At 51.0% G+C, this 23,352-nt stretch overlaps 1 protein-coding gene across 1 annotated transcript in view; it reads right to left on the bottom strand.

Annotated features, from left to right (window-relative positions):
• LOC119372305 (chorion peroxidase) overlaps positions 1–19,081 on the bottom strand; it is a 59,951-nt gene extending 40,870 nt beyond the window's left edge. The window contains exons 1-3 of the mRNA XM_037642779.2: positions 18,969–19,081; positions 9,319–9,536; positions 7,038–7,235 (exon numbers count right to left, since the gene is read on the bottom strand). Of these exons, the coding sequence (XP_037498707.2) occupies positions 7,038–7,235; positions 9,319–9,352 (232 nt within the window). The 5' untranslated portion in view covers positions 9,353–9,536; positions 18,969–19,081. The remainder of the gene's footprint in view (positions 1–7,037; positions 7,236–9,318; positions 9,537–18,968) is intronic.
• Positions 19,082–23,352: the final 4,271 nt, after the last annotated feature.

Raw genomic sequence — 23,352 nt, 5'->3', positions numbered from 1 at the left:
CTCTCAGCCGTGGTTTGAACGAACGACACCAGCTGCGGCCACGACTCGCTGGCTCCGTTGCAGCGGCAGGCCGATAAATTGGGCGCCAGCTGGCTGACGCGGGCCAAGAAATCTTGATCTTGATCGGTGTGTGTGCACATATATATATATATATATATATATATATATATATATATATATATATATATATATATATATATATATATATATATAAGGAACAAGAGAGAGTACGACGCACGTTGGTTTTTGCGGCATACCGCACAAACCAACGTGCGTCGTACTCTCTCTTGTTCCTTATTCTACCGGGGCCAACGTGACTTCCTTGCTGCAACTATATATATATATATATATATATATATATATATATATATATATACATATATATTGTAGCGAAGCTTATTGGAGCCCTGAAGTGGGTCGTCCTCTTCGGCCCCTTCTAGTGGGTTGCCCTCTTCGGACAGAGCGCAGCTCGCGCAGAGTCGGCCCCGCCTTGACTGTCGCTGTCGTTCATCTTCGCCGAGTGTCCGCCAATAAACATCTTTATAATTTGGTGGAGAGTGCTGTGCCCTTCAAACAACTACGGTCAGCATTCAATGCCCTTGGAGCTGCGATCCCGTGCCGTGCCCTCTACCATGACTCAAGATGCCGCCCAGCAAACGCCTCCCCCTGCACCGACATCCTGTCCCGGTGTGCCCCGTATCCGCGACCCTCCTGTTTTCACCGGCGCGGATGGCACCGACGTCGAGGACTGGCTCGCGATTTACGAGCGTGTCAGCGTACCCAATAAATGGGACGAGGCCGGAAAACTAAGCAACCTGGTTTTCTACCTGGCGGATGTCGCAAGCCTATGGTACAACAACCACGCTTCCGATTTCACTACGTGGTCCGTTTTCACGACCGCCATCGTCGACGTGTTTGGCCGCCCTGCCGTTCGTAAGCTGCAGGCTGAACAGCGTTTACGTGAACGAGCCCAGCAGTCCGGCGAGTCTTTCACGAGTTACATTGAAGACGTCCTGGACTTGTGCAAGAAAGCCAATGCGACCATGCCTGAGTCTGACAAGATCCGGAACGTCATGAAAGGCATCGACGACGATGCCTTCACCATGCTGCTCGCGAAAAACCCTAGCACTGTGGCTGAGGTCATCACACTGTGCCAAAGCTACGAGGAGCTGCGCCGGCAGCGGCTGATGACGCGTCGACCTCCATCACGCGACGCCGATCTCGCTGGCATGTCGGCCATTTCGGACCACTCCGTCTTGCTCGCCGAAATCAAGTCCTTCGTGCGCGAGGAGATTGCCCGCCAGTTCTCTCTACTGGCCTTCGCTCACCCGCAGCCTGTTGAACAGCCGTCGAGCACACTGCTGCCTCCCCTACGCCGGGCTATTGAGCAGGAAATCGCAGAGGTCATGCCGGAATACCACCAGCCCCCTCGGGCGACTGTGCCGCTTAGTTACGCGCAAGTTGTCGCCAGGCCGCCTCCAGCGATTCCTGTGGTTCCCCCACATACTTACGCCGGAGCCGTCGCCAGGCCTCAGGCCTTCGAAGAGAGTGTGCCGGCCGCGTACGCCGACGTCATCCATACGCCACGACTGCAGCCCACCATGCAGTCATATCAGCAGCCACCCCGTCCCTCGCGTCCTGCGACATGGATGGGACCTAGCCCGGCAAGCCGATGGCGCACTTCCGACAACCGCCCGATCTGCTTTGCGTGCGGTTGCGCCGGTCACGTCGCCCGCTATTGCAATCGCACGCAGGCGCCTCGATTCGGATCGACCGTCACCAGCCAGTCCAGCCGCCCATACTACGAGCCGCCGCCGCCTATGTCACCGACGTCACGCCCGTCTCCATCCACCCGCCGTTCGCCGTCCCCAAGACGCCGCTCACTGTCACCGATGCGGCCCCGTCCGGTCGCGCGCGACCAGGAAAACTAGTCGTCGCAGTCCAAGAGGCAAGGGCTGCGACGCTATCGAACTGCCAAAGCCCTCAGCAAAGCCCACCGAACGTAGTAGACGTGTTTGTAGATGGCGTGCGCACATTGGCCCTTGTGGACACTGGAGCTGCCGTATCCGTTATGGACGCTAAATTTAGCCGACTACTACGAAAAGTGACGACGCCGCTTTCCGGGCTCTCCCTCCGTACAGCCAGCGCCCAAAGTATTCACCCGACAGCGGTGTGTACAGCCCGTGTCATCATTCAGGACGCTCTGTACGCCGTCGAATTCATCATCATTTCTTCATGCTCTCACGACGTCATCCTGGGTTGGGATTTTCTCACTCGCCACGATGCCGTCATTCGTTGCGCACCAGCCGAAATAGAGCTCTCACCATTCTCCAATTTGACGCCGGCGAATAGTCCATCGGCTGCGACCAAGGTACTCGTCAAAGACGACACCACAGTTCCTGCAAACTCGTCAACGGCTGTGTCCGTCTATTGCACCGGTCTCTCCGACACCGTTGCACTCCTTTCTCCCTCTGACCGCGTTTTCACCAGGAAAGGTTTGCTGGTGCCATTTGCGACCGTGCAAGTCACTCAGGGCGACACCGATATTTTCGTTACGAACCCATCCCCGTACATTGTTACGTTGGTGCGAGGGGAATGTCTCGGCAGAGCGGAAGCCCTCGAAGACGCACAAGTTAGCAACGTTGCTTGTTGGGCGAGTTGGAACGAGTCAGTCATAGCGTAGTTTAGCGCAAAAAACAGGCAACAGACGAGTGAGAGGACAAGGACACAGCGCAAGGACACACGTGTTGGCACACGTGTGTGACTTATCGGCACTTTTATTCTTTTCACCTTTCGGGTTTTACTTCTTGGTTTTTTTTCTTTTCTTGCTTTCCCTGCGTGTATATATACATGCGTCCCAATCCAATAAACTTTAGTTGGAAGAAAATGCGCTGTGTCCTTGTCCTCTCACTCGTCTGTTGCCTGTTTTTTGCGCTAAACTACGCTATGACGCACAAGTTATGGACGCACCGGGTGACACGCACTGTGCCAGCTCCCGTACGCTCAGTGCTGTTACCACATCCGACTCGTCACCCGCTGACGTGTTTGCTTCCTCCATTGCTGACAACCTTACGTCGGTCCAGCGTTCCCAGCTTCTGTGCCTGTTGGAAGAATTTCGTTCTTCGTTCGATGTCGCGCAAACTTCTCTCAGCCGCACGTCTGCTGTCACGCATCGCATCGACACTGGCGCCCAACCACCACTGCGGCAACGTCCCTATCGCGTATCTCCTGCAGAGCGTCGTGTAATTAACGAGCAAGTCGAAGACATGCTTCGCCGCGATGTTATTCGACCCTCAAACAGCCCATGGGCGTCTCCTGTCGTTCTCGTTGCGAAGAAGGACGGCTCTGTGCGGTTCTGCGTGGACTACCGACGACTCAATAAGATCACCCGTAAGGACGTTTATCCCCTCCCTCGAATAGACGACGCCATTGACAGCCTGCAAGGAGCAGAATTCTTTTCATCGCTCGATTTGCGCTCAGGGTACTGGCAAGTCCCCATAGCTGATGACGCTCGACCGAAGACAGCGTTTGTCACACCCGACGGCTTGTACGAATTCAACGTCATGCCGTTTGGGCTGTGTAATGTGCCCGCGACCTTTGAGCGCATGATGGACACCGTACTGCGCAACTTGAAATGGCACACGTGCCTGTGCTACCTCGACGACGTCGTCGTTTTCGCCCCGGACTTCTCCACGCATCTTCAACGCCTGCGGCTTGTTTTGACGCGTTTGAGCGACGCCGGGCTACAACTGAACCTAAAGGTGCCGATTTGCAGCACGGCAGCTGACAATACTAGGCTACGTCGTATCCAAGGACGGAATTCTCCCCGATCCAGCCAAGCTTCGGGCCGTGACAGAGTTCCCCAAACCTACGTCCGTCAAAGAACTGCGCAGTTTCGTAGGACTATGCTCCTACTTTCGGCGCTTCATACGAAACTTCGCGACCATCATATCGCCGCTGACAAAGCTCCTTGGCAGCAACGGGCCCCTCAATACGTGGTCGTCAGAGTGCGACGCCGCTTTCGCGAAGCTCCGTCGTTTGTTGACGTCTCCTCCGATACTACGCCACTACGACCCTGCGGCCCCTACAGAGGTACACACGGACGCCAGCGGTGTGGGCCTCGGCGCTGTCCTTGCACAGCGCAAACCTGGGTTTCCGGAATATGTCGTGGCATATGCAAGTCGCACGCTTACTAAAGCCGAGACCAATTACACTGTCACGGAGAAAGAGTGCCTGGCAATCATCTGGGCCCTTACGAAGTTCCGACCTTATTTGTATGGTCGCCCATTTGATGTCGTCACCGACCATCATGCGCTGTGCTGGTTGTCGTCATTGAAAGATCCCTCAGGCCGTCTCGCCCGTTGGGCACTTCGCCTGCAAGACTACGACATCCGCGTACTGTACCGCAACGGACGCCAGCATGCTGACGCCGACGCCCTGTCGCGCTCTCCCTTGCCTGACGACAGTGCCCACAGCTCAGTGTCTCCCCTTGCCGTTTCTTCCATCGACATTCACACCATCGCTACCGAACAGCGCAAGGATCGCTGGATTGCCTCACTGATAGACTTGCTGACTGATCCGTCGGCAACACCACCCACTCGCGCGTTGCGTCGTCAAGTCCACCATTTCGCCGTTCGCGACGACCTCCTCCACCGACGCAACTACAGCGGCGACGGCCGCCAGTGGCTACTAGTAATACCCCGAAGTCTGCGTTCTGACATATGCGAGTCGTTCCACTCTGATCCGCAGTGTGCGCATTCTGGGGTATCGAAAACTTACCACCGCATCCGCCAACGGTACTTTTGGCGAGGGATGTACCGCTACGTGCAGAAGTTCGTTCGCTCCTGCATCGATTGTCAGCGCCGCAAGACTTCAACGCACCTGTCGCCGACAGGTCTGCAACCTCTCCCTTGCCCTGACCGGCCGTTTGGGCGTGTTGGCATCGATTTGTATGGGCCACTTCCTCTGACGTCCGCTGGTAACCGCTGGGCCATCGTCGTTGTAGACCACCTCACGCGATACGCCGAAACTGCCGCCCTCCCAGCGGCTACAGCGCGCGATGTGGCCTCCTTCCTGCTCCACCGATTCATGCTACGTCACGGTCCACCTCAGGAGCTGCTCAGTGATCGAGGCCGTGTCTTCTTGTCAGAAGTCGTCGAAGCCATTCTAAAAGAGCGCAACGTTGTTCACCGCAAAACTACTGCTTACCACCCGCAGACGAATGGCCTCACCGAACGCTTTAACCGTACGCTCGGCGACATGCTCTCCATGTACGTCGCCGCCGATCACACCAATTGGGATGCCATTCTGCCCTTCGTCACCTACGCCTACAATACCGCCGCTCAGAGCACCACTGGTTTTTCTCCCTTTTTCTTATTGTACGGCAGGCACCCCTCGCACACAATCGACACAATCCTTCCATACAAGCCGGATCGGTCTGAGTGTGCGCCGATTTCTGCTACCGCCCGACTTGCTGAAGAGTGTCGCGAACTTGCCAAGACCTTCACTACGCATGACCAAGAGCGGCAGAGGAGCATTAGCGGTGACAGAATCACTTCTGAGCCGACGTTCCTCCCTGGAGCGCTCGTATGGCTCTCGATCCCTACCACTGCACCTGGCCTCTCTTCAAAACTACTGCCCAAATACGAAGGCCCCTACCGTGTCGTTGAACGCACATCCCCTGTAAACTACCTGATCGAACCCGTCGATCCATCCTCGGACATGCGCCGTCGAGGGCGCGACATTGTAAACGTGGAGCGCCTCAAGGCGTACCATGACCCGCTCATTGTGACAAGTTGTTAGGTCGCCAGGCGGCTCCCTTTTCGCACCCGGAGTAATTGTAGCGAAGCTTATTGGAACCCTGAAGTGGGTCGTCCTCTTCGGCCCCTTCTAGTGGGTTGCCCTCTTCGGACAGAGCGCAGCTCGCGCAGAGTCGGCCCCGCCTTGACTGTCGCTGTCGTTCATCTTCGCCGAGTGTCCGCCAATAAACATCTTTATAATATATATATATATATATATATATATATATATATATATATATATATATATATATATATATATATATATATATATATTATATATAGACACACACACACACACACACACACAAACGCAGTATATCACAGCGACGGCGAACATGAGACGAGGTTGTCCACGCAATTGTTATCGCAATAATAAACCAGTTGGTCGTTCGCGCTCACCTTGTGTCTCTTGGTCTTGTGTAGTTATTGACGACGAACACCTTCTAGCTCTATTCATTATATTACAGCACAAAAAATCACAGCATATCCACGGAGTGAATGATGATGAGTGGGCGAAGCTGCGGAGGTTCATCGGTAAACCGTGAATCTTCCGTGAATTCTGCCCAGTACATCATCACCGACGTGAGATCGGGCGCGTTTATACTAAAGGTTCGATGAGTTATGACGACTTGCAGCTCACTTTAATTTTACATGTACGCTGTGAATTTTCATTGTTTAGAAAACCATTGCTTTAGAAAACATCTGGCGTCTTTCGTTAAGCAGCTGGCGTCTTTTCGTTTTGCTTTAGAAACATCTGGCGTTCTTTCGTTTCGCTTTTACAAAACATCTGGCGTCTTTCGTTGGTTTATTTCATCAATCAACGGCGTTTTGAACAAAATTTTTATTGTTTAATCACGCACAGGAGAAATCTCACCAGGCACTACCTTGGAGGTAAACAATGGCTGCTAATGGGAATGAGAGACAGAAGAAGTCGGCTTTTAGCTAACACTTACACTTGTACTTCTACTAACGTTTCCTACTGGAACATGCCAATGGCTGCTAATGGGGAATGAGAGACAGAAGAATTCGGCTTTTAGTTAACGCGCACGCTGCGAATTTTTTATTGTTCAACAACGCACAGGAAAAATCTCCCACCGGCACCACCTTGGAGGTCAAAGCGTAATACTAGTTACGCACTACGACTACTACGACTACGACTACGACTACGAGGGACGAACGGGTGCCGCCTTAAGGAGCTTCGCCCCTAAAAATGTAGTTAATTTGGCGAGCACTCACTTCCGAGGTTGACGATCTCCCCTGGATCGGGCATGAGAGGCGCCAGGGCGAAGTCATGATCGATGAACTGTCCCAGCTGCATCACCATGTGCGTGATGTTGGTGGCAGGGTTGCTTACGTTCGGGTGAACCGTGTAGGAGATCTTGCGAGCGTTGGGTAACGGACTGCCGTCGGCTGCCACACGTGGAGAACTGACACCTGGGACGGACATTAGAACAACAGTCACAGTTTCGCCGCAAGGGCGAAGCAATGTATGCGATAGCAACAAATTGAAATTTTTATACGAACTCCATTAGGATCCGATCTGGCGTAACTCTACGCGCAAGGGTATACGGCCGCTCCAGGGAGAGAAGCGCTTTTCGTGCTGAAGTAAACGCAGCACGTATACAAAGAGCCGTGTATGCTGATCTCAGTCGAGATAGCGCACCCTTTTGATCAAAGTTCGCAGCTCCCGCCAAAGCGACGCAGTCCCCCCAGTGAACTTTCACGCAATTAAACTTCGTTGCGCCATGGAAAGGACGTAATGCATGCAACTACATACAACTACATGCACGGCAACTGCAGCTTTGTCTCTTGCGAGTGCCTCGTGACGATGGTTGAGGGTTGAAGGCCTGAGCAAGTATCATATACAGTGAAACCTCGGTGATATGAATCTCACAGGACTACCAAAAATATTCGTATCATCCGAACTTCGTATCAGCAGAAAGCATAGAAAATTAGCATGCGACAAAAGAAAGGTGGCGTACATTTTCATTTATTTTTTTTTCAGGGCCGTAGCAGCATCAGGAAGAACCATGACTGATTGTCAGTTTTTAGATGTCGGCAATTATACCAGCACTTGTAAATATACGGCCCGTACGCGCGTATTTAGTTAATGAACCAGGTGTATTGTGACCCGCGACAGAAGTAGCCCCTTCCAAATTTTAGTATGCTTTTTTGCATGACACCAGAGTACTGCAGCGAAAGTAACAAAAGAAGTGCTTTGACGCGATGGATCAAGGCTACAAAATTACAGAAACACAGTCCTGTGGTCTGATTTTGTTGTCGCGTAGGTGTTGGGGATGTTTTTTGGGAGATTTACGACCGTGCCCGCACAAGTGCGACATCAACGGTCGCGCATGTTGACGTTCTGAGTCCTGACTCCTTCGCCAAGACCGTCCTCGCCTTCTTTCGGTCCTCATCCACCTTTAGAAAAGTGTTTTTCTTACACCGTGATTATGACGATTTGGCGGTTGGCATGCCCACGCTTGGGTTCCCGCGTTCGCACGTGCTTGGCGCGTCTTCCGCGACAGCGCGGACAGCACATCTTCGTGTCTGGGCGGTAGCGTACGTTCGTATCAAACGTCGCTGGGTGAAAATCGGTTCGCAGCAACCGTACTCCATTACATTGCAGGCCAATGGGCCTTGGCCGGGACCAACGAAAAATTCGTATCACCCCGAAATTCGTATGCGCTGTGATCGTATCACCGAGGTTTCACTGTAGTAGCAGACTTTTGGGCGCGGCACTGCTATCGGCGGCACTGTCATTGCGGGGACAGCCATCCCATTTGAGTCAAGATACAAACGACTTTTCACATGTAACCAAAAATATTCTAGGCAGTATTGAGTAACTGTGATCAATTACATTTTCGGCTGAAGTAAATTCTAAAGTTTTCGGTCAGAGGCGAGAGATTGTACTTGTACACGAAGGCTATGTACGCCGTTTCTGGTTTCTATACGTAGCCCATGTGAAATAATTCTTTTATGTAAGCATTCTTTTCATGTAATTCCTTTGCAGAAATGTGTATCACTTCTCTATGTGCTGCTCGCCTGTGTTTGTTATGTTCATTGTATATTTACTTATATGCCCTGCTTGCTATATCCTGTATGCCAAACATGGGCAGGAACGCCGTCAAGCTCCTTTGCTGTAGCTTTCTGTTCCTGTCCAAGCATTTATCTCCTTTTTTTGTAAGAGGGAAAAAATTGAAATAAGGAATCTCAAAGAATCTTAGTTTAACCAGAGCATGTCAAGTTGGCTACCGTACACACGTTCAATCTGGCAGTGCATTGCTACGAAGTGCGCTGAATGGGGATGCATTGCTAAATATTTTCTCATAAGCTCATTTACGATGAGACACGCTTCAGAGTTATCCTCTGCATGCGACATATGTCATATACCTGCCCGTGGTAATTACGGTAAGCAATGTATGCCAATGAGCAATGCGGACAGAGTGGCACAACAACGGAACCCGAGTGTTTCTGCATCTCTGCCCTCGGTTGGCAGCAAAGAAAATAAGCTCACCGTCCTGGTAGGCTGGAGGAAGCAAGCGATTCATGCAAGAATTCGCTGAGCCCCATCCCGGGTTTTGAAGGTTGTTGCACTTCCCGTCGGCTTCGCGGTATCTTCTGGTCGAGTTGCAGGTGACATTCGTGAGCGGGCAGAAGCCGGACAGCGCTGTCGAGCTGATGTCCGTCGCTTCCAGCCTCTCGATAGCGTCTTCTCTCCAGGTTTCGCCGGAGCTGCGTCGTGTATTCCGCGATCACAGAACATATTGGCGGTTCACAATTCTCCAATCAATGAGTTCCTTTAACATGAGCCAACTTCAAGTTGCGTACTTGATTGGTTTACGAGGTCTGATGTCCCAAACCGACTCAGGCACGCCGTCGTGGAGGGCTCCGCATAATTTCGACCACCTGGGGTTCTTTAACGCGCGCTGACACCGCTTCGGCTTCAAGAACACTATCGCGTAATCGGACCCTGTTCGCATAGCCTTCTCAATCACTAGCCTGGCCTCGCTTCTCGGTGGAGGAACGTCGGTGCGCCTGTAAATCGACCCTTATTTCAAGCCATCCTACAACGCCTATTGCAAGTATACAGTTGTGACGTGCCCGACATAACTCTTCCTTTTGCAAGTTGGCGACATGTACCCACTACGCGTCCGTAAGGCAACACGCGCAGCTGCGCACGTTGTTGATGCTATTGTTGATAATGATAATTAGTTATGCCTGTGTGTTTTTTAATTGATCGACCTTTAAACCAACAACTCGTCGCGAAATTCACATGTTTTGACGCTTGGTGTGATTCTACGCTTTTGCCACGCAACATTTCATGTGTTCATGACACTCCTCGCTCGACATAACATTCATATAGTGCTTTTTTTTTCCGAAGTGTTAAAAAATCGTGGCTGATCCCTCTGTCATAGGAATCTGTATAACACGAAAGTGAAACGTGAATTCATATAAGTACAGTTGAATGTTTATAATACATTGACATATGAGAACTCGTGCAATGTCTATTCGTGTTTGCACCGTTTGATGTGGACGCACCCACGTTGACGCTTAGTGACATTTCCGGCCTGACGACTTACGCCTATGATCATGATTTAACCCTTGTGGTAGCTGAAGTTCTTAACCTATATCTGGGCACTGCATATGGTGAATCCCGCACAAAGATAGCATGAAGAAGCACATATTAAACACTGGTACTCGATAAACACTCCTTCAAGGCGTCGTGAAACGCGACGCGCGTCGTGTCTTCCCTCCAGCCTGACCATGATTTTTCACAGGGCGAGCGGGAAACGCGGTACGTCAGCCAGGCGAGCGTCGGGGAGCTTTTTTTAACACGAAAGTGTTTTATGCTGGGGTCCACCAAGACTTTCATGACGTGTTTCCGTCACGGAAATACGTCAGCAAAGTGAACGCCATCAGATGGCAAAGAAAAAAAAACTGAAAAGTTCCGTTGACAGGAGTCGAACCCATGACCCCTCGGTCCGCGAGGATGGCTGGCGGGCGTTTAGCCCACTGAGCTATCGCCAAACACTAACGGACGCAACACGAACGTGCCTTTTATCTTTCACACTTTCCTCTCACTGCAACGGATGAGCGTACCCATTCCTATGAGCGTACCCATTATAACGGGGCAGTGACATATGTGCTACCAGGCCATCCTATTCGGCGCGGTTGCAATAAAACTGGAGGATTCTGTCCCTGGCAACTGTGGAGTGCGGACGCTCGTGTCTCGGCTCCTTCGACTACGGCGGGTTTCGCCGTGCCCGCTCCCGAGCTGTGAATCTACGACGTTGCCGTGTTCGTCGTCGCAAGCAGCCAATGACTTCGCTGCTGTGCGTTTGCTTTTCACCGCTCCCCACGTCTCTGCAGCTCTGAAGTGGTTCCCAGGCAGCCGCCCCTGCTGGGGCCATAGCTGTCCTGGCGTGTTTCTCCTAGCATGAGCCAGGAACGCCCGTCCACCAGCTCGTCCAAGGCCTGTCTTCTCAACCTGAGCGCCAAGGGAGTTCGGCCTATTACCCGCTCTGTTTCGATAGAGCATTTGTCTGCCTCCACGACAGTTTCCAACGAGCATGGAACGCCGACGCGCGTCCCTCGGTAACAGCGCAGACACCCGAAGTGAATACTGCGAGGCACGCCGCTGATCCTGCTGCCTCCAATTTTAGGGGCGAAGCTCCTTAAAGGGGCACCCGTTCGTCCCCGTCGTAGTGCGTAACCAGTCTTAACGCTAGTACCAGATCTTGACCTCCAAGGTGGTGCCGGTGGGAGATTTCTCCTGTGCGTTGTTGAACAATAAAAAATTCGCAGCGTGCGCGTTAACTAAAAGCCGAATTCTTCTGTCTCTCATTCTCCATTAGCAGCCATTGGCATGTTCCAGTAGGAAACGTTAGTAGAAGTAGAAGTGTAAGTGTTAGCTAAAAGTCGACTTCTTCTGTCTCTCATTCCCATTAGCAGCCATTGTTTACCTCCAAGGTAGTGCCTGGTGAGATTTCTCCTGTGCGTGATTAAACAATAAAAATTTTGTTCAAAACGCCGTTGATTGATGAAATAAACCAACGAAAGACGCCAGATGTTTTCTAAAAGCAAAACGAAAAGACGCCAGATGTTTCTAAAGCAAAACGAAAAGACGCCAGATGTTTCTAAAGCAAAACGAAAAGACGCCAGCTGCTTAACGAAAGACGCCAGATGTTTCTCCTCTTCTACGCTCCACATGTCGCTCCACATGTCGCATGGGGTTACGTTAAATCGCAATCCAAGGGAACCCGCTTATGGAGTTTTATCTGTAACATGCGATGCACACTGCTCACCGACCCAGAGCACGCCACTCGTACAGGCAATAGTGTTTCTCGGGACACCTGTCCTGACCTTACCTTTGTCCGCAATACTGGCCCAGTCGTAGCGCACGGGTCCTTAGAAGAGCACCTTGGCAGTGACCACTATATTGTCGCAACCATCCTGTCGTTACGAGGCGCGTGCAGGCCGGAGCAAAATGCGCGTATTACAGATTGGACGAAATTCAGGGAACGCCACCAGGACCCGCCTGAGGGCCAGGGCTACGAACGATGGCTTGAGTCTCTCGCTGACGATCTTGAGCGTACAGTGCGTACCACAACCGAGACACCAGACATAGATCCGCATTTACTTCACCTTTGGAACACCCGGAGAGGGTTGACGCGGCGATAGAAGCGACAACGCCTCAACAAAACACTTCGCAAACGTATAGAAGAAGTTACACGGGAATCCCAGGAGTACGCAGCGTCCCTCACCAGGAATAACTGGCGACAATTTTGCAACCGCCTCTCAGGCACATTAAGCACAGCGAAAACGTGGTCGATTCTACGTTCGCTCAGAGACCCCAACACATCAAAGAGAAAAACATTTCAGCAGCTGCACATCTTATAACGCACGAGTACCGGGACGATTCTGCCTTGCTCCTCACGGAACTAGAACATCAATGCAGTCCCACAGGCCCGCCACCACAATACCCGGATTACCCGTATGTGGGTGAGGAGAATGAATTGCTGGATGCCGACATAACCGCGGACGAGGTGCGGGTGGTCCTACAGGACCTACGACGAAACACGGCTCCAGGAGCTGACCAAATTCGATTTTCCACCCTTCGTAACTTGAGTGACGCGGATATCAACCACCTCACCCATATCTTTAATGAATACTGGCGCGAAGGCACACTTCCCCAAGCGTGGCGACACGCTGACATTACCATCACCATCATCAGCCTGTCTACGCCCACTGCAGGGCAAAGGCCTCTCCCATGTTCCGCCAATCAACCCGGTCCTGTGCTTTCTGCTGCCACGTTATACCTACAAACTTCTTAATCTCATCTACCCACCTAATTTTCTGTCTCCCCCTCACGCGTTTGCCATCTCTTGGAATCCAGTCAGTTACCTTAATGACCACCGGTTATCCTGCCGACGTGCTACGTGCCCGGCCCATATCCATTTCTTCTTCTTGATTTCAACTATGATATCCTTAACCCCCGTTTGTTCCCTGACCCACTCTGCTCTCTTCCTGTCTCTTAAAGGGGTCATGAACCACTTTTCCAAGTGATGATCTAATGACCTCAGTATAGGAGTTTACTGTCTCCCGAATCGATTGCCGCAAAAATTTCTCGAATCCGTCAAGAATCAGCGGGTTACGGGGGTTTGGCGCACGCTCCCAGCGCTTTCTCTCTTTTCTAGTGCCGACGAGCGCACTGGAAGCTAGACAGGGAGAGATGGCACGGGGGAAAGAAGTTACGTCAGCGCGCGTCATGAAACGCGATCGCTCTCCCGCTGTGATTCGCTTGTGCTATGCCTCTTGCGACGTAAACTGGCAGATCCGCGACGTGAACGTGCAGACGCCCCGCCCACCGACGAGAGTGAGAACCGGCCTCTGTTTGAAAAGAGGGCGCCTGAGGAAACGGCAACTTCGCGCTCCGCTTCTGGCCTTTACGCGGCGCGCACGACTGTAATATTTGGCAGAGCAGTTCATAGCCGTGTCAGCTTTCCGCAGGATGTGTTTTTTCAACAAGCCCAAGGGGTGCTTCATGACCCCTTTAAGGTTACACCTATCATTTTCCTTTCCATCGCTCGCTGCGTCGTCCTCAATTTAAGTTGAACCCTCTTTGTAAGTCTCCAGGTTTCTGCTCCGTAGGTAAGTACCAGTAAGATGCAGCTGTTATATACATTCCTCTTGAGGGATAGTGGTAGACTACCATTCATGATTTGATAATGCTTGCCGAATGAGCCCCATCCCATCCTTATTCTTCTAGTTATTTCACTCTCATGGTTCGGCTCCGCGGTTACTACCTGTCCTAAGTAGACGTACTCCTTTACAACTTCCAGTGTCTCGCCACCTATCGCAAAGCGCTGTTCTCGGCCAAGATTGTTCCACATTACTTTAGTTTTATGCATATTAATTTTCAGACCTACTCTTCTACTTTCCGTATCCAGTTCAGTAATCATGAGCTGTAATTCGTCTCCCGCGTTACTCATCAATGCAATGTCATCAGCGAATCGCAGGTTACTGAGATAATCTCCATTAACTCTTATCCCTAATTCTTCCCAATCTAGGTCCTTGAAAACCTCATGTAAACACGCGTTGAATAGCATAGGAGAGATCGTGTCTCCCCGCCGTGTGCCCTTCTTTATTGGGATTTTGGTGCTTTCTTTATGGAGAACTATCGTGGCTGTGGATCCGCTGTAAATTTCTTCTATTATGTTTGTATAGGCTTTGTCGATACCCTGATTCCGCAGTGCCTGCATGACTGCTGACGTCTCCACCGAGTCAAATGCCTTCTCGTAATCTATGAAGGCTATGTGTAGGGGTTGGTTGTATTCCACGCATTTCTCTATCACCTGATTGATAGTATGAATATGGTCTTTTGTTGAGAAGCCTGTACGAAATCCTGCCTGGTCCTTTGGTTGATTGAACTCTAATGTCTTATTAATTCTGGTAGCAATTACTTTTGTAAATAGTTTGTAGACAACGGACAGTAAGCTGATGGGCCTGTAATTTTTGAGGTCCTTGACGTCCGCTTTCTTATGGATCAAGATGATGTTGGCATTCTTCCAAGATTCTGGTATCCTCCCCGTCGAGAGACACTTCGTATACAGGGTGGCCAGTTTTTCTAACATTATCTCTCCACCGTCTTTCAACAGGTCTGATGTTATCTGATCCTCACCAGCGGCTTTGCCTCTTTGCATTCCCTTTAGGGCTTTCTTTACTTCTCCTGTCAATACTGGTGGGATGTCAGATTCCTCTGGGCTATTACTGCTTCTTACGTTATCAGCCTGACTGTCTCGGCTGCTGTACAGATTTCTGTAGAACTCTTCCGCTACCTCAACTATTCTATCCCTATTGGTTGTGACCTTGCCTTCCTTGTCCCTTAATGCATACATCTGATTTTTGCCTATGCACAGTTTTGTCTTCATAGCTTTGTCTTCATAGCTACCATCGGAATCGGGCTGCATCGATCAGGTACAATCCGCCTTGTAGGGCGTGGGACACCACAGGGCTCTGTTCCTTCCCCCACTCTATTCAATATCGCGCTTGCAGGGCTCCCCCGGCTTCTCGATCAGATCCCCGATGTCGCTCACGCTATTTATGCGGACGACATCACTCTCTGGTGTACACGCGGTTGCGACGGTGCTATCCAGGAGCGACTGCAGCAAGCATTCGACACTGTCTCCGAGTATGCGAGAAAAGGGGGCTTAACTTGTGCTCCGCAAAAGTCGGAGCTCATAATCATTCGCTCCCGCAGGCCCTCACCTATGCCGCCCATCACTGTGCACGTGGATGGTCCATACCACAGGTCAACCGTGCTCGCATCCTCGGCCTACACGTCCAGGCGGATGGCAGGTCTGACTATACTGTTTCCCTTCTATCCCGACAAACTGAGCAAATTCTGGCCATGATCCGGCGGGTCTAACAGGCGCTCGGTTCTTCGAGAAGAGGACCTGCTGCGCTTGGTGGAGGCATGCATCATTAGCCGTCTTACATGCCATCTTCCCAGGCACGTAGGCAGGGGGGGGGCGCCCCCCCCCCCCGAAATTCGTCCGGCCTTCTATATTCCCAGGCAACATTTGTTTTATCTTTGCCATGGAAAGACTTTCTTTCGAACAATTCGGCTTTGCCCCCCCCCCCCCTGGAAAAAAAATCCTGGCTACGTGCCTCCATCTTCCCTTTCAGCGGTTGACCCAAGCGCAACAACTTCGCGTTGAGGCCCTCATTCGTAAAGCGACGAAGCTGGCCCATGGCCTCCCGCACTATACTTCCACATACCGTCTCTTTAATTTAGGAACAAATAACACACTAGGAGAATTACTAGAGGCACATTGAGTCAGTCACCGCCAGCGCCTCTTGCTCACACGTACTGGCCGCCATCTCCTCGCACGGTTAGGGCACTCTGTCCCACCACTTGAAACTGAAACCCGCCCAACGACCTTATCACCCGCTCTACGCAAGGCACTGAATATTCATCCCTTGCCGCGTAATATGCACCCAGTGCATGACAAAGTACGGCGTAAAGCTCGTGTGCGTTACCTTAACCGCATGCCCGATAACATCCCAGAATCCCAGGCCCTATTACACAGACACAGCGCGCACTCAAGAGGGCTATACCTCCGTAGTGCTGGATGGCAATGAATCCCTGAAGGACTTTGTTGCAATGCGCGGCACTAACGTCGCGTACGGAGAAATTCTCGGCGTTGCTCTCGCCATTCGACACGCCGTTCATGTTCCAGGGGAAGTGTATATACTGACGGACTCGCAACAGGCATGCCGGGTGTTACTATCAGGACATGGCATTCCGAGAGCGGCACAACGAATTCTCAAACAGATCCCGCAAAATGATTCAATCACACCTTCCCGAATCCACCTAATGTGGGCCCCTGGTCATGCCTCGCTGCCGGGCAATGAACGCGCACATGCAGTTGCCCGCGATATTTCCCTCCGGGCGGCCCGGCGTGGTGAAACGACCAGTTCAGGGTGGGGCGATCCCTTGCTGCGTTACGGAGACATTCTCCGTCATTATAGAAGCGTTCGCTGCACTCACCTTCCGCCACCACCGTCCTTCTCGAGAGAGGAAGCAGTGGCACTACGTCAGTTGGAAACCGACACTTTTCCTAATCTTGTCTCCCTGAACAAATTCTGGCCACACTGTTATGCCGACAATTGTCCGGGCTGCGGCAGGTCACCCTCCATCTTCCACGTCACTATCGAGTGCACGGCAAAACTTTTCCCTCCATTACCACCCCTCCTCTGCCCGCTACGTAAAAAAGAGCTGTGGGACGACGCCCTCCGCGACGGACCTCCCGAGTTCCTGCGAGCCATCATACAACGGGCTCAACACGTCGCCGGAGTGTCCGTCGCCATCATACAACGAGCTCAACACGTCGCCGTCAACACGTCGCCCGCCATTTTTTCGCGCCGGCAGCGCCACCTCCAGACCGCGCCCCAGCTGACCACTTGTCTACAGAAAGTAGTGACGTAGACAATTACTTGTTAGCGATGATATTTATCTATACGCTACTCCACTTTGATAGCTTTTCATCGTGTCGGCGTGTATCTCGCGTGTACCTCGCGTGTAGTGAAACGACACACTCATTCCGCTTTTTGCCCCGCCACGGTGGTCTAGTGGTTATGGCGCTCGACTGCTGACCCGCAGGTCGCGGGATCGAATCCCGGCCGCGGCGGCTGCATTTTCGATGGAGGCGAAAATGTTTGAGGCCCGTGTACTTAGATTTAGGTGCACGTTAAAGAACCCCAGGTGGTCAAAATTTCCGGAGCCCTCCACTACGGCGTCTCTCATAATCATATCGTGGTTTTGGGACGTTAAACCCCAGATATTATTATTATTCCGCTTTTTCCGCTCTTCCAACAACACAATCCTCGAGATGCTGACTGACGAACACACGTCGAATCATGCTCTTTCCTTTCGCCTGTCTTTTCGTGGTGGTTTGCGTCTTGAAATTTCATGAAATCATTCAAAGCGGCGCGACGAAGATCAGGCATGAAGAGGGAGAGCGTTTCCAGGCGCCGGCGCCACGATAAAAACACTCGAATCGTTAACGTCATCGCTACTAGTGCATCGTCACTCAGGATGGTACGCGCCACAGCGACCGCGTCCCAGTAGTGTCGATGTCGCAGGGTGACTGAGAGCCCCTTTGAGCTTTCGTACGCTCTTTGCCCTCGACAGGGGCGTAGCCAAGGGGGGGGGGGAGTTCAACCCCCCCCCCCCCGAAATTTTTCAGTTTTGCTTGCGTATATATACACGCACACATACAAACGCACGCACGAACATATATACATAAAGTATAGTGGAATCCCCCCCCCCCCGAAAAAAATTTCTGGCTACGCCCCTGGCCCTCGAAATAAAGTAACTTCCAGGTGACGCACGCCATTCAAACTTGGTCAAAAATACTTATGCATACCGAACAATCGAATGAAGGACACATCGCGAGCTTGAAATTTTATGTCAGTGCCCCTTTAAGTCAAAGTATGGGGTAGACTTCGCGCCCCCTTCCTCTTACGTGACTAGGGGGACACCCCCCCCCCCTCCCCCCTGTGCACACGCCTATGTCCATCAGTGCTTTCGTTTGCTCAACTCAGATGCACTGAGTAGCAAATCTGAGCACCCTTGGTCGGAAGATTCAAAGAAGCGCAAACAACTCCATGGAGTGCGGCAGGGAAGTGAACACGTGCGTCCAGAACGTAACGTTTATTTTAAAGAAAGAAAAGCTGCCCTAAGGACTTGAGGTGCGCATTCCCAGAGTAAGTTCACTTAAAGGGGCGCTAAGGAGAAACGCCAAATCAGTTCACTGATTCTTCCACAACTGTCATTAATTTCAGCATCATCAAGAGAAGAGGAAGTGCAGGGCAAGGTTTCGTTTTCGAATCCCGCGCGAAGCTTCAGCGCGTGAGTGTCACAAAGGAAGCCACAAATTTCAAAGTCTTTTCGCGTGTTTTCGTCACATTGGTTCAATTAAATTTTCGGAAACTTGCAGACGCCGTCAAAATCTGTGACGTCATGGCGTGCTGGCGAGAGAACTAGAAGGTGGCCTGTGTTTTGCGCGTTTTCTCACTCTCCGAGCGAGTGGCGCTTTCAGTGTGTGTTGTTAAATACCACAAAAGGTTGCAAGGCATAGAAGGGGAGAGAGCATATACCTCCTCAGCAGCTCCCTGGTGGTCTCCTCGAAGAGCTGTGCCACTCGGGCGAGCTCCACGGCTTCCGTGGTCGCTCGCCGGCTGTGCTGGTGGCGCAGTGAGGCGAATGGACAGCCGCCCGCACGGCCAGCCTCTGCCAGTCGACCAAAGGGAACCGATTAAATTAGAACTTCATGGATTCTCAAACGTCGCGGTAATGTTCCTCTAAATTCGCTCGTGATATTTTTGTTGATTGTTAGTTAAGGCTTCGTTGTACCTGCTTTAATTTAGTTACAATTTTCTTCTTCGTGGTCCTTGCGCGCGCACGGTGATAAGTATACGTGCAATATTTGAGTGACAAAGAGTGCTTAACAGCGCAGGAGGGGATCGAAGAGAGGAAACAGAGCGCTGAACTGCCAAGGTTGGCAGTTATTTCAGCGCTCTCTTTCCTCTCTTCGATCCCCTCCTGCGCTGTTAAGCACTCTTTGTCATGTTGTACCAACACGCCCAATCCTACTGTCTCTTTGAGTGACAATGGGAGTTTTTGACGCGGCAGTTTGTACGGAAATGAGGCGTGCTGTTGTGCACTCATAAAAAAGAACACCGCCCAAGCACTTCACACTGATGGTTAAGCAGCGTAACTGAAACGTGCAGTCCCGGTGTTTATTGAAGAAGTTGTTGGTTATATATATCCAGAAATCTTAGTTGGTGTGCTCCCTTCTTCATTTTCAGGGGCCCAGTGGATGGGGCTTGCCCAATATCTGCGGCACATAACTATTCCGGCGCACGAATTGTTCATTCTTTATGGACTGGAGGGGAGCAGTAGTGGGGCTTGCCCAATATCTGTGGCACTTAAGTTTGTTCCGGCGGACGGAGAGAAATAGATGAAAAGGAAACGCAGGGAGGACGAATTGTTCATTCTTTATGGACTAGAGGGGAGCAGTAGTGGGGCTTGCCCAATATCTGTGGCACTTAAGTTTCTTCCGGCGGACGGAGAGAAATAGATGAAAAGGAAACGCAGGGAGGACGAATTGTTCATTCTTTATGGACTAGAGGGGAGCAGTAGTGGGGCTTGCCCAATATCTGTGGCACTTAAGTTTGTTCCGGCGGACGAGAGAAATAGATGAAAAGGAAACGCAGGGAGGACGAATTGTTCATTCTTTATGGACTAGAGGGGAGCAGTAGTGGGGCTTGCCCAATATCTGTGGCACTTAAGTTTGTTCCGGCGGACGGAGAGAAATAGATGAAAAGGAAACGCAGGGAGGACGAATTGTTCATTCTTTATGGACTAGAGGGGAGCAGTAGTGGGGCTTGCCCAATATCTGTGGCACTTAAGTTTGTTCCGGCGGACGGAGAGAAATAGATGAAAAGGAAACGCAGGGAGGACGAATTGTTCATTCTTTATGGACTAGAGGGGAGCAGTAGTGGGGCTTGCCCAATATCTGTGGCACTTAAGTTTGTTCCGGCGGACGGAGAGAAATAGATGAAAAGGAAACGCAGGGAGGACGAATTGTTCATTCTTTATGGACTAGAGGGGAGCAGTAGTGGGGCTTGCCCAATATCTGTGGCACTTAAGTTTGTTCCGGCGGACGGAGAGAAATAGATGAAAAGGAAACGCAGGGAGGACGAATTGTTCATTCTTTATGGACTAGAGGGGAGCAGTAGTGGGGCTTGCCCAATATCTGTGGCACTTAAGTTTGTTCCGGCGGACGGAGAGAAATAGATGAAAAGGAAACGCAGGGAGGACGAATTGTTCATTCTTTATGGACTAGAGGGGAGCAGTAGTGGGGCTTGCCCAATATCTGTGGCACTTAAGTTTGTTCCGGCGGACGGAGAGAAATAGATGAAAAGGAAACGCAGGGAGGACGAATTGTTCATTCTTTATGGACTAGAGGGGAGCAGTAGTGGGGCTTGCCCAATATCTGTGGCACTTAAGTTTGTTCCGGCGGACGGAGAGAAATAGATGAAAAGGAAACGCAGGGAGGACGAATTGTTCATTCTTTATGGACTAGAGGGGAGCAGTAGTGGGGCTTGCCCAATATCTGTGGCACTTAAGTTTGTTCCGGCGGACGGAGAGAAATAGATGAAAAGGAAACGCAGGGAGGACGAATTGTTCATTCTTTATGGACTAGAGGGGAGCAGTAGTGGGGCTTGCCCAATATCTGTGGCACTTAAGTTTGTTCCGGCGGACGGAGAGAAATAGATGAAAAGGAAACGCAGGGAGGACGAATTGTTCATTCTTTATGGACTAGAGGGGAGCAGTAGTGGGGCTTGCCCAATATCTGTGGCACTTAAGTTTGTTCCGGCGGACGGAGAGAAATAGATGAAAAGGAAACGCAGGGAGGACGAATTGTTCATTCTTTATGGACTAGAGGGGAGCAGTAGTGGGGCTTGCCCAATATCTGTGGCACTTAAGTTTGTTCCGGCGGACGGAGAGAAATAGATGAAAAGGAAACGCAGGGAGGACGAATTGTTCATTCTTTATGGACTAGAGGGGAGCAGTAGTGGGGCTTGCCCAATATCTGTGGCACTTAAGTTTGTTCCGGCGGACGGAGAGAAATAGATGAAAAGGAAACGCAGGGAGGACGAATTGTTCATTCTTTATGGACTAGAGGGGAGCAGTAGTGGGGCTTGCCCAATATCTGTGGCACTTAAGTTTGTTCCGGCGGACGGAGAGAAATAGATGAAAAGGAAACGCAGGGAGGACGAATTGTTCATTCTTTATGGACTAGAGGGGAGCAGTAGTGGGGCTTGCCCAATATCTGTGGCACTTAAGTTTGTTCCGGCGGACGGAGAGAAATAGATGAAAAGGAAACGCAGGGAGGACGAATTGTTCATTCTTTATGGACTAGAGGGGAGCAGTAGTGGGGCTTGCCCAATATCTGTGGCACTTAAGTTTGTTCCGGCGGACGGAGAGAAATAGATGAAAAGGAAACGCAGGGAGGACGAATTGTTCATTCTTTATGGACTAGAGGGGAGCAGTAGTGGGGCTTGCCCAATATCTGTGGCACTTAAGTTTGTTCCGGCGGACGGAGAGAAATAGATGAAAAGGAAACGCAGGGAGGACGAATTGTTCATTCTTTATGGACTAGAGGGGAGCAGTAGTGGGGCTTGCCCAATATCTGTGGCACTTAAGTTTGTTCCGGCGGACGGAGAGAAATAGATGAAAAGGAAACGCAGGGAGGACGAATTGTTCATTCTTTATGGACTAGAGGGGAGCAGTAGTGGGGCTTGCCCAATATCTGTGGCACTTAAGTTTGTTCCGGCGGACGGAGAGAAATAGATGAAAAGGAAACGCAGGGAGGACGAATTGTTCATTCTTTATGGACTAGAGGGGAGCAGTAGTGGGGCTTGCCCAATATCTGTGGCACTTAAGTTTGTTCCGGCGGACGGAGAGAAATAGATGAAAAGGAAACGCAGGGAGGACGAATTGTTCATTCTTTATGGACTAGAGGGGAGCAGTAGTGGGGCTTGCCCAATATCTGTGGCACTTAAGTTTGTTCCGGCGGACGGAGAGAAATAGATGAAAAGGAAACGCAGGGAGGACGAATTGTTCATTCTTTATGGACTAGAGGGGAGCAGTAGTGGGGCTTGCCCAATATCTGTGGCACTTAAGTTTGTTCCGGCGGACGGAGAGAAATAGATGAAAAGGAAACGCAGGGAGGACGAACTGTTCATTCTTTATGGACTAGAGGGGAGCAGTAGTGGGGCTTGCCCAATATCTGTGGCACTTAAGTTTGTTCCGGCGGACGGAGAGAAATAGATGAAAAGGAAACGTAGGGAGGACGAATTGTTCATTCTTTATGGACTAGAGGGGAGCAATAGTGGGGCTTGCCCAATATCTGTGGCACTTAAGTTTGTTCCGGCGGACGGAGAGAAATAGATGAAAAGGAAACGCAGGGAGGACGAAGTGTTCATTCATTATGGACTGGAGGGGAGCAATAGTGGGGCTTGCCCAATATCTGTGGCACTTAAGTTTGTTCCGGCGGACGGAGAGAAATAGATGAAAAGGAAACGTAGGGAGGACGAATTGTTCATTCTTTATGGACTAGAGGGGAGCAGTAGTGGGGCTTGCCCAATATCTGTGGCACTTAAGTTTGTTCCGGCGGACGGAGAGAAATAGATGAAAAGGAAACGCAGGGAGGACGAATTGTTCATTCTTTATGGACTAGAGGGGAGCAGTAGTGGGGCTTGCCCAATATCTGTGGCACTTAAGTTTGTTCCGGCGGACGGAGAGAAATAGATGAAAAGGAAACGCAGGGAGGACGAATTGTTCATTCTTTATGGACTAGAGGGGAGCAGTAGTGGGGCTTGCCCAATATCTGTGGCACTTAAGTTTGTTCCGGCGGACGGAGAGAAATAGATGAAAAGGAAACGCAGGGAGGACGAATTGTTCATTCTTTAT

The sequence above is a fragment of the Rhipicephalus sanguineus genome, chromosome 10, assembly GCF_013339695.2.
Source record: "Rhipicephalus sanguineus isolate Rsan-2018 chromosome 10, BIME_Rsan_1.4, whole genome shotgun sequence".
Classification (NCBI taxonomy): Eukaryota; Metazoa; Arthropoda; class Arachnida; order Ixodida; family Ixodidae; genus Rhipicephalus; species Rhipicephalus sanguineus.
This window is presented reverse-complemented; position numbering and strand designations above follow the sequence as displayed.